The following is a 12148-nucleotide window of genomic DNA, read 5'->3' on the forward strand; positions in this document are numbered from 1 at the left end:
CAAAAGACTTAACTGTGAAGACTGTTCTGTCTCAGGTGATTGTTTTCTTCTGCTTCTTTTCTCACATGAGTAATCTTCATGTCAACTACTCCCAATTGTCACCTTCCAAAGGACATGCAGATCGCAGTTCTTTTTAGTGGGATAACACCTGTATACTTTACTTAGCACCTGCAAATTAAAGTATTATAGGTATATAATAGAAGGCAATTAAAGTGGGGGAGAAAAATAATATAAAGATATCTTGCCACTATTTGGTAAGGGAGGATGAGTTTCTATACCAGCAGACATGAGGAAGCATGTTGGCTTTCCAAGATCAGCCTAAAACTCAGCCCTCAGGTCAACTACTCAAGTTTCACCCAAACAGGCCTCCTGAATCTGTTTCACACAGTGGAGCTTTATAGAGTTTAGCACCCCCATCAGGCCAGTCGCTGTACTGCTTGAAAGAAACATGTTACATCAGACTTTGTAGGCATTCAACAGTTGATTTGGAATTTCAAATTATAGTTTAAGTATAAAAATAAATCAATGAATAAGAAGTGATGCAAGCAGTACTCGGAGCCTTTGCTCTGTTGCCAATACAGTGTACTTTCAAAGGTGTCCCCAATATTACTGCTTCAAATGTTGTATATTCTGTAAATTCCTAGGAATTCCTATTTTTGATATCAAGTCATCCTAAAATGTTTCAAAATTTGAGGGCCGTGAGTCATATGACAGGAAGAAAGAAAAGCTGTCTTTAGCGACACACTGGATTCATTGTTCAGACTTTACTCCTTCCCTTTTTGTGAAATAGTCAAACGTTTTGCCTTTCAGGGCCTCCAACAGTTACATGAACTAAACATTTTTAGAAATTGTGTTGGGAGGCAACTCTCATGTTGAGCTGCTTTTATCTGAACTTGATCATTTTCAGAAACATGACAGGGGAGCCCCACTAGACTTCTTTTTTTTTTTTTTTTTTTTTTGCAGTGTATTCTATGTGATAATCTTCTGTATAGGTTATGTACCACAGGTTTTTAAAGTGGCTGTAAATAAACCATTGCTTTAAAATTCTTTACTTAATTCAACTATCATAGCCAACTCCAGACTGATTTCCAACCAGGGGCGGATCTATAGGGGGCCAAGGGGGGGCAACTACCCCCCTGCTGTAGAGAGCCCCCCCTCCAAACTCTTACTGGTAAATAATACTGATAAAAATTAATTGCTGGTTTGTCCAAAAGGCTCTTATAGCCTTTGTTTTCTTTGAAGAGATACAATAAACAGTTTTAAAGTGTTTTTGTGGATATTTTGTTTACTTCATTTCAGGGGCGATTTTAGCCCATTTTTGGTAATGGGCTAAAATCAAAATGAATCAAAGCACCCCCAAAGATTTCTTACTTTTCTGACAATATTTGCTGTTTGTGTGACACACTACTGAAAATGTAAAAAGCATACAGTACTTGGTTGAGACGTAACATTTTAACAACAAAAGTATAGATACCCCCCCCCCCCCCCCAAAAAAGAAAAATGGTTTGTTCCAGCTCGCCTCTGAAAATGTGTTTTCTGATGATATTTGCTACCCTACAATCCGTCCTGCTCTGTAGTAAAATCAGCAACATTTGACCGCCCTGTTGCTCCCATTGAAATTTATACAGCCTATTTAAAATCTAAAACTTATAATTGTCCGTAGCCTGCTGTTGTTGCCACTGTCCTGTTTGAAATGGAATGAGAGAAGCTGGTCATTTTGTCATATGTGCATGTGCCGATATTAAGCCCAGGAGCCACATTCAGGTACAAATGTAAGAACAAATGATCCGTCAATAAAGGATAATGTTGGATCAGTGTTTCAATATTTATATCTTTTATTAGATGTACATGTGGTTTGGTTATTTGCCTTTTGGTTGAAAGTACACTGAGAAAGGACTTTTTTTATTAGTGATCTTAATAATATTTTTTTTTCATATCAATGTAATTTTTTCATCTAATTGAATACCATCTATTGTGATTGTCAGTCCAAAGAGGGAGAGAGGAGGAAAGAGGGGAATGTGAGGAGAAAGTACAAGGTCAGGAAGAACCAGGTAAGAAAACAGACAGGGAATAGTGACAGGCACAACAGAAACTGTTAAACTGCTTCAGAGAGTTGACCACCAAAAGTGATAGACAGATTTGCCAACTTCAAGGTGAGGCGACATAGGTTAAAATAAAAGAAAAAAATCTGCAGAGCCATAGTAGTATCTGCAGTAAAGATCTTTTCATACATTGTATACATTGTACCATAGGCAAAGTTGGAGTGTATTTTTATATATCTGTACTGTATTATACATACACATTAAAAGTGAACCTCTGTCCAAAAAATACACTCAGTTTACTTCTCATTTACTATGAGCATCATTTTCCCCCAGTAATTAAGGTTAGGATATGTATTTTTTTAATCCAATCCATTCTTCATTTGCAGCATTTAAATAACCTTTATCTGATTTGATGGTTTTGTTACAGACTTTAAAAAAGTGTTTTGCTTTTCTTTCACAAATGTGGGGATTCAATTGTGTTAAAATGTACAAAACAATGATGTCATGTTTTGTGACGAGGACCCAGGCACAGAGAGACTTGATGAATTTAAGAATCTTATGATTTAATAAAGAAATTTACAGACTTGCACAGAGATGGTAAAATTATGATGACTAATAACGGAGATGAAGACAACAGACAATGAGGACAGGTTTAAATGCACTAAGGAGACACTCAGAGGGAACTCAGGACAACTGGAGACATTTAAGGATGCAGGGACTGACAGAAACAGGGAAGAAGTCTCATTGTGACGAGTAAAGTTTATGTTGCCTGGCTGGGCAGCTCTCTGGGTGCTCAGCACCCCCAAAGCTCTGATCCTAAAATCAGCCCTGCTTCATTTACATTTCGGTGATTTTCACATATACGTCACAGAAGAGGTATGTGCCACCCTGCCTAGACCGCTTGCCCCTCCTTGTCCATTGTTTCCAACCTTCCTTTAGTTTCTAAAATCACTTGCAGAGCAATGGTTTATTAGAAGAGTTTCACTCAAGATTTAGAGGTTTTTATTGACAGTAATAATATTATTTTGGTGTCTAACATTGTACTTGTCTCTGTGCTTGTACCGCTAGACCCCAGTGCAGCATTCAATGCTGATAATTCTGTTCTCTTGATTGTGATAAAGCTCAGGTTAGCCGTAAAAAACATAGAAACGTGTTTTCTAGCCAGATGCTTTCTCTGGATGGCATGGCCTTGGCCTCCAGCAGCACTGTGAGGAACCTTGGAGCCAATTTTGATCACGATATGTTGTTCAATGTGCAAACAAATATGTAGGACTTCCTTCATTCTTCTTCATTTCTTTCTGAATGGTATTGCCAAAATTAGAATGTCCTGCCTTAGAGTAGCGCTGACAAGTTAGTTCATGCATTCATTATTTCTTTTCTGAATTATCCCTCGAAAGCCTTCAGTTAATCCAAAGCATGAATCACAGAGCGTACTGGCAGAAAGGGAGATCATCTGTCTCCCATATTAGCTTTTTACCATTGACTCCCTGTAAACTCCAGAATTCAGTCCAGAATTGGGAGGCAGCCACCCTGTCTGCTTTTATGAATAAAACTCTTTTATTTTAAAGCTTCTGGTTGGGGCTGAATCAGGTGACCCTGAACTATCCATTAGTTATGTGGCTAAATGCTCAGACTGCTGGGGAACTTCCAGTGATGCACTGAGCAATTCTCCTCTCATCTCTTTTCACTGCTCATGTGTTTTTATGCCACCACTGCATGTAATTAAATCTTCTCTTCTCTTCTTGCTCCCACAGTTGAGTTCATACTCTCTCTTCTTATTCCCCTCAATCCAGCCGTTTGTGACAGGTGATTGCCATTTACTAAGCCTGGTTCAACTGAAGGTTTTCTCCTGTTTAAAGGGAGCTTTTCCTTCCCACTGTCACCAAGTGATTGCTCATAGGGGAACGTCTGGATATTGGGGTTCTCTTGTGGGGCGATTGTGGCTCAAGAGTTGGGAGTTCGCCTTGTAATTGGAAGGTTGCCAGTTCGAGCCCCGGCTTGGACAGTGTCGGTCGTTGTGTCCTTGGGCAAGACACTTCACCCGTTGCCTACTGGTGGTGGTCAGAGGGCCCGGTGGCGCCAGTGTTCGGCAGCCTCGCCTCTGTCAGTGCGCCCCAGGGTGGCTGTGGCTACAGTGTAGCTTGCCATCACCAGTGTGTGTGTGAATGGGTGGATGACTGGATATGTAAAGCGCTTTGGGGTCCTTAGGGACTAGTAAAGCGCTATATAAATACAGGCCATTTATCTCTGTAATATTTTAGGGTCTTTGCCTCTTTATAAAGCATCTTGAGGCAACTTTTTTTGGCAAATGGTGCTATATAGATAAAACTGAAGTGAATAATGGTTTTTGTTATGCTAACATTTATCTGAAAAGAACCTACCAGTTGAAGCTGTTACTTCCCACTGAATTGTAAAGAATTTTAGGTTATGTTGTGCACAAAAAATAGATACTCCATTTTAAAATATTAAAAATTTAAGTAGGCAAAAGTGTTTTTAAAGCTACTGTGAAGAGGATAAAAGAAGAAGAAGAAACATTCTTAAAGTAAAAGGACCAACCAAATACCTCATTAGCTGATTGCCACCATTAGCAAAAAATGAATAAGTAGGCTCATTTCCTTCATTATTTAAGCAAAAGTGCAAACATTTTCTAACTTATCAGCTTCTCAAATTTAAGGACTTTTTGTCTCATGTGCTGTGTTCTTAAATATAGTGACACTTACTGTATTTTTCGGACCATAAGGCACACCGTCGATGAACGAGTCTGTTTTCATGCATAAGGCGCACCAGATTATAAGGCGCATTAAGTGAAAAAAAACAGTCAGAAAAGTCTGATTTTACTCAACTCATTCTTCTTGCTTCCTCCACTTCTGTACCATCGATTCATTAATATTAAATTCTCTCACAGCTGCTCTATTCCCATGTTGTTGCAGTATATTAATGACTAACCTCCTATTGTGGATGGATTATCTCAGTTGCTCTACTGACTGAAGTTTGGTTTGTTTACAGCATCCTGCCATGTGATTGCATTTGTACCATCGGGAACTCTCGTGTTAACTTTTATCGAGTGGAAAAGGGTTAGGGTTCATCTTCCAGCTTCACTGTGTTTGTTATGCTAACATAGCTGTGTTGCTAGCGATCACATAGCACATTAATATATACCAGCTAGCCCAACTTCAGTAACCCTACAAACATCACTGCTGTTTAGTTTTCTGTCTTCATTTATGTTGGAAGTGATAGCAGAGCTGTACGTTTTAATTTTTTCACAAATCTCTCAGTCAGAACATGCTATATCATACTTAGGTGGAAACTAGCGAGCTAACTTCCTGCTAACTTCTAACTCTGTTAAATTTAATAAATTCTGTTTTCATGGATGCCTGGATGTTAAACTTCATAGTTACACCTGGTAAAGCAGCAAAACTGATCATTTTATTAAAGATGAAAGAATTTAGACAGTTTTTAACTCTCAGTGATGCCGCAGTGTTCGCTTGACTTTGGGACCTGAAGCGGACGGAGTTTTGGACCCAGATTACTCTGCGAAGCTCCTGACTGTGGTAGCCTTAATGCGCCAACAATCCATCAAGCGGTGCGCTTTCCTAGCTTACCAAAGTCATACTAAAACATTTTTTGATAGATTTTTGAGCACCGTGTACCACATAAAATCGGTTTGACGTCAGTAAACACAACTAGAATTTATACATAAGCAGCTCAGGGTTATAAGGTGTACTGTCAATTTTTGATTAAAAAAAATTAAAGGATTTTAAGTGCGCTTTATAGTCTAAAAATTACGGTCATAGAGAAAGTTAGAATGATAAGATTATTTAAAATATAAAAAGAATATGTAACATTCCCAAGCCTAAAACCCTAAAACAATAAGGTACCATTATGGAAATAAGCCATGTTTTATCCTGCATTATGCCTCATTTTCTACCCATTACAGTTGACTATTATTGTTTTTACATTGTATGCATCCATTTATGTGTGTGTCATCAAAATATGGTTCCAAAGCCAACTCATGAAGAGTCACATGGGGGGGCAATAATTATCTGAATCCCTGTGGAATTTTTACGTTTTCTCATTTCCAAAAAGGAAAAACAGAACAGTCTAAATTTTATAATAGTTTCATTTTAATGGAGAGACAGAATGACGGGCTCAACAAGAAGCTTGATGACAAGATGCCAAGATTCTTGTTGTGATCATTTGGAAAAGGAAGAAATATAAAATGACTATCAGTCCGGAGATCCATGCAAGGTCTTGCTTCATGGGGTGAGCATGACAATGAGAAAGATGTCCAAAACTACAGGGATATGCTAATGATCTGAAGGCAGCTGTGACTCCAAGGTCACCCTGCTCAACATGAGTTTGCCAGTTAACACCTGCAAATCTGACAGAAGTCTGCAGGCCACAGCCAAGAAGAAAAGAAGTGGGCCAAAATCTCTCCTGAGATGTGTGCAAACCTGGTGACCAACTACAAGAAACATCTTACCTCTGTGTGGTTGCCAACAAGGGTTTCTTCTGGTGTGTTTTCTTCTGGAGCCATAAAAGATCTCCGCCCCACCCCCACCCCTAATTTATCCCTCCACTTACATCATTTCTGGTTTATCTATCCCAGCATCCATGATCTTTGCCCCATTCTGCATCTGGGCAATTCTGCTGGTTGCTTTGTGTAAACTTGTATACTGCTACTAATAATAATAATAATTGTCTGACTGATGAAGGATAATAAAAGATACGAAATAATATGAATGCATGCAGGCCCATCAGACTCAGTTGTATCAATAAAAGGAAATAATATCCATAAACTCTATAATTCCACTTGATTACATGACATAAAAGTATCCCATCTGGTCATTCAGCAGAAACACGTTCACCTCTGCTCTTATTGATAAAGCAACAGATGATTAAAAGCGCAGCAGAATAATAAAGGGAGTTATTAACTTTATTGCTGTAAAGTTAAATATGTGCCTATAATGGAACGAGAGGCTGAAAGATTTTTTAAATCTTAAAATAAAGATTTCTATTCCTTTAGAGAGCCTTTTCCCCTCTCTATATCGGCTTTTTATTCCCTCTGACTCCTTACTAATCACCCCATGTACTGTTCTCCCTATGTGTTGAACTCCTTGAGCGTGAACATTAATAAACAGCCAGACAAACTCCTTTTCAAGAGCCAGGAAAGAGAGCGTGTTTGATCCTTTAATGACATGACATAATGAATTGACATCAATGAACTGGAGTGAAACTAGAAAGACATATAAAACAACTCTTAATAGACTATCATATTATCTGCACATAAGTATAGTTATCCAATAACACAGTAGAATACAAAATCAGTATCCTATAGATATGCAATCTGGTATTAATATAACGGACAACAAGCTAGCAACGGGTAAACATACACTTGTATCATTAGCTTACAGGCTAAAAATGTCACAAAACACACTATTATTAATTTCTGGACATACAAGGTACTGATAGAACTTACAGCCTTTGCTTTCTGAAGGACTCATCTGAAGGATTGTTTTGCATTTAACATAAATTGCCTAAAAGGTGTAGCCATGCTTTTCCCACTGTTTTCTACACTTCCCGTTTCCTGTCTATCCAAATTTCAAATTAAAACTTTTGACATTTATGAAAATAAATAATAGAAATACAATTTTCATGGCTACATATTTGTACACCCCATGTTTCTGTAAGTATAATATAATTATATTCCATAATAGTATATGCTAACTTTTGATGATTTTGCAGTGATATCTTTTAGCTACTGAACTGTTTTTTCCCTTATTTTTTCCTCATACGTGTACTTTGATCCCATTGCAAAATAAATAAACTCAATTCCAGTGACCTCACCAAAAACTCCATTCGTCCTCCTCGTGTCGTGCAGCTGACACACCACAGGTGACATGATTAGTTTTTACAGACCACACTGAGATTAAAAAGACATTCACAGTCTTAAATTTGATTTCATCCTCTGTTTGTGGGTCTGCTTGTTCATTCATCCACTTTGAATAAATGGACCCGGCTAATTTTCTCTCTGAAGGCTCGCCTGCTCTTTGCCTCATCAGTGTCTTCTTCGCAGGAGGAAGAGAAAAGGAGAAGGTGGCATTGCTGGGAGTGACAGATTACTGGTCGAGAGGAGTGACCCATTTAATAAGGTCAGTCACATGATGGCAACACCATAAGCCTGTTGGTCACTCCAGTGGTGACCAGCCTGCTCACTGAGGAGTTATGTGTGAAGATGAATTAATAGCATTTAGGCCACTATGTTACCAGAGACACTTATGAGGGTTTCAGTTTTAACTAAACACACAAAGAAAAGGTCAAATAAAAGTAAGAGCCTCCAAAAATAATCTGTGGTGTAGTTACATATGAAGATGCTTAAGATAGCAATTCGATTATTTTAAAGAGCACGAGAAGTGCCCTCTCTGTCTCTCTCTGTCGCTCTGTCTGATCATCTCTTTGTCAGCCCTTTCTCAAGGTTACTTTAGTTCAATGGGAGTGTCTTATTTGGACCACGTGATCCTGATGCAAAGTTACTCTGTGTCAAAGCTGTGCTCAGCTGCAGGGATGGCGTGATGTACCAAATGATACCCCCCTAGAAATAAATCAATATATAAAATAAATAAATAAATAAACACTGGGAGAAAAAAGATATAAGCTTTAGCTGAATTTATTTAATCGGGAAATTAAAAAATGTGAATGACCGAAATGCATCATGCAGATGCAGCTTTAGACACTTGCGTAGTTATTTTGCGACAAATGAGAGAAGCAGCTGACCACTTAATGCGTATGAGCATGCAGCGAGAACGGATAGTTCATCCCCAATAACCTTGGTGTCGATCGGATCTTCCCGCACGACCTACAAGCCCCTCATATTCAGCAGGGGAGTCTGCCATTGCGCAGCAGCCAACTGGGTGAAGGTGGGAAATCCACTAAGAGCGAGGATGCTTCTATAGGGAGTCGGGGTTTATTTCCTCAGTCAACATTTTCAGTTTTTTCAAGCGAAATTTACGCTGCTGGAAATCGCCATCCCCTGCCCGGCTCCCCCACTGTGGTCTGTCTCAGTTATATTGTCAACCCCCCCTCCTCTCTGCCTCCTTAATCTCCCAGATTGTCGGCGACTTGCTGCAGTCGATGCTGCAGTTCTGAACCGCTCCTGCGCCGGGACAGCTGACTCAATGAGAAAGACATGCTCGCATTCGTTTTGGTCTCTGGGTCTCTCTGGATTATATTAGGTGAGTCGTGAATGCCTCTTTCTCATTTTGATTCATTTGAACGATTTAGCGTCGCTGGGCTGGAGGCCAAGAAAAAAAGCGGATGCACCTGCCGCGCAGTGGGCCGAGGCGCATTCGTGTCTCATTCATTACCGGCTTTTTTATTTTTCCGAGGCTGTGCTTGAATATTTCAGTTTTTACAGACGACACTGCAAGAAGCTTTAGTCGCGATCCATTGCTGCATTTGGCGGTTTGCCTGCACCGCAGGACGCGGGTGACATTTTTTCATTTTCTCAGGCTACACGTGTGTTAAGTCAGCCCGGGGGCAGGCGTTAGCATTTTACCCTAGCGGGCTCTAGCTCCAAGGAAGCGCAGGGCTCGGATTTCTGGTCAAGAACTCCGAGATTAACAGGCCAACATCATCGAGGGATGCATTCAGGTGGGCATTAGCTACCTCTAATCAGGTATGGAGTGGGATGGACGACTGGTTGCCATGCGGCTGGGTCCGCGCGGCTGTTCCGGGTATCAGGGTTTTAATGTAAAAGTGTGTGCTTTGTGCTTAAATCCAACTATTAAAGACAAGGCTGGAAGCTGGAAGAGATGAAAGGGGTACATTTAAGGTTGGACCGCCGCTAAGGTCGTATGACATTGTGCGTAGAACCCGGACACACGTCATTTAAACCCCCACCCCACCCCCTGTTAGCTCACGTCTCCCAACAGCCGGCCATTCACACCCTCGCGTCTGCTGTGCGCCTCTACTTCAACCTCGCTTTCAATAATCTCATATCAAACACATCAGATGGGCAGAAAGCCGGTTTTAAAAGTCATCATTTCGCCCATGATGTCGTCCGCCATGCTTCCGTGATGGAGGATGAGGGGATGAGGAAGGATGAAGATCGATGACGCGCTTCAAGTGGCTGCCGCTGATTGGACGGAGCTGTCCATAAGCGAGCAGTGCTGAAATCCTGCGGCCTACCGGCAAACTACCGGGCACGGCGTGCTCGCTTTCACCAACACGACCCCCACCCTGGTTTTACGCACCGATTCTTAGGGGTGTTGGAGCTGAGCAGAGACACCATTGCTTGACATCCGAATAAATAATATCAAAATAAATAAAGTACTTAAAAAAACATCAGTTTCGAGCTGTGATGTTAAAAACTGAGGGATTCTCATATGATGAAAGAAACTGCAGGTAGTGAAGGCTGTTTGTTTGTTTGTTATTAAAGGATTGTGGCGGTAGATTATGTGCCAGCTCGGTAGGTTTAATGGCAAATAGGCGGAGGTTATTAATCCTCCAAAGAACAGGTCGCACCGCAGCGACGAACATGTGGTAACAGCTGGCGTTTTGACTGGTGCGCATTAATATTCCATGTTGCAGTTACAGGTTTGAATGTGCTTTGTACGCAATCACTTGGAGTCTGTGATCCAAATTTAAGATGAAATGAATTGTTCGCTTGAAAATAAAGATCCCCTGGGAGCACTCAATGCACCTCTCACCTGTCACCACATCCCAACGCCCTGCTGCTCCTTAGAATAAATAATGCATTTTAATCAACGGCTAGTGCAGCCCTACACATGGTGTAAGCCTATTCTTTTTCCTCCCTTAATATTTAATTAAATAGATAGGGGCGGTTTCACCCCGCCCTTTGCCAAGAAACAGCCAATGGTGTTTTAGTATCCAAGCAGAGCAGCTCCTCTGTTTAACGTAACACAAGCCTTGTGCACACCAGGGGACTGCTGACTTGTAATTGGATGACTATCCAGTACATCATCATGCTCTTTTTTTTCTTTTATTCACACTGAGAATCTTTTGCCTCTTAAATTAGAAACGACAACATGAAGGAAGTTGCACTGTGAAAATGCTGAAATGAAATTCCTCTAATTAAAGAAGAACTGCATGACTGGGCAATCTTATAAGACAAATCTTGAGGGTTACGTAATTCCTGCTGTGCAATAATAACTGCTTGTTACTGACCACTTTCACTGAATCCTAGAAGTGAGGTGAATTCCAGGAAAGGTCATTTTATTTGGAGCGGTGGATGGAAATTTGCTAACAAGCATGACCTTAAAGTGGTGCATAGAAGATATATTAAACAAATGCAACACCTTAAGTACATATCCCCGAAGACAGTAATAATAAAATTAGGCAGTCTGGGTGTTCTCAGGGCCATATGTCAGCATGGATTTTTGCTGTTTCAGCAGTCTGTGCACACTTTTCCACATATTGTGGGATGATGGGTGATGGTTCAGTATTAAGTGCTGTGCAGCTGTCTGCCTCCCTCTTTCTCATATACATTTGTTTTTTAAGTGGTGCAGTACTGTACCGTACTCTAAAATGCTCCATCTTTGTTGACTGGATATTGCCTGTCATGAGCCTTAAACGAATCAACTCCCTTTCTGATTAAAGACTTTAAAAAAAATTTGTGAGCATCTACAGCTGCATGCTGGTCAGTAAGAAAGTGTTCTTAAACAAAATAACAGCCATTTAGAACATGTTTTAGAATATACCTATGTTTCCTCGTTCCTCTAAAACTGTATGTGTGCAAGGAGAACACCCTCTCTAAAAAGGAGTGAAGGTGGTTGTCTTTGCCTGGAGTTCACAGACTGTAAAATAAGGCTGTAAAAACACAACACTATGCATGTACACTGTGGTTAACACTTTTGCAAAAGTGTTGTTTTGGGGGTTTTTCATCTTTCTGGAAGAAGTTTCAGTTAAAGGGTGTTGCTCTATTTTTTAAAAATCATATATATACACACACAGACACACAGTGACTTGTTAATGATCCTACCCCTCCAGCTTGAGATCTAAAAGTCTGCTTTCTCTCTCACTTTGATAGTCAAATTAAACTGTGAGCAGCATCAGTTGATGTGTGTGTGTGTGATTTGTTTAAATGC

The 12148-nt window shown here is 40.2% G+C and overlaps 1 protein-coding gene across 2 annotated transcripts in view; it reads left to right on the forward strand.

The window, feature by feature from the left end:
• Positions 1–8123: 8123 nt before the first annotated feature.
• acsl6 (acyl-CoA synthetase long chain family member 6) overlaps positions 8124–12148 on the forward strand; it is a 39013-nt gene continuing 34988 nt past the window's right edge. The window contains exon 1 of one of the 2 annotated variants that reach the window (XM_023153123.3): positions 8124–8194. Coding sequence is in view for 1 of the 2 variants with exons in the window: in XM_004561745.4 (XP_004561802.3) it covers positions 9229–9274 (46 nt within the window). In the remaining variant the exon portion in view is untranslated. Of the gene's footprint in view, positions 8195–8818; positions 9275–12148 lie in introns of those variants that run through there. The other variant, XM_004561745.4, reaches the window with a different exon arrangement.

The sequence above is a fragment of the Maylandia zebra genome, linkage group LG10 (genome assembly GCF_041146795.1).
Source record: "Maylandia zebra isolate NMK-2024a linkage group LG10, Mzebra_GT3a, whole genome shotgun sequence".
Lineage (NCBI taxonomy): Eukaryota > Metazoa > Chordata > Actinopteri > Cichliformes > Cichlidae > Maylandia > Maylandia zebra.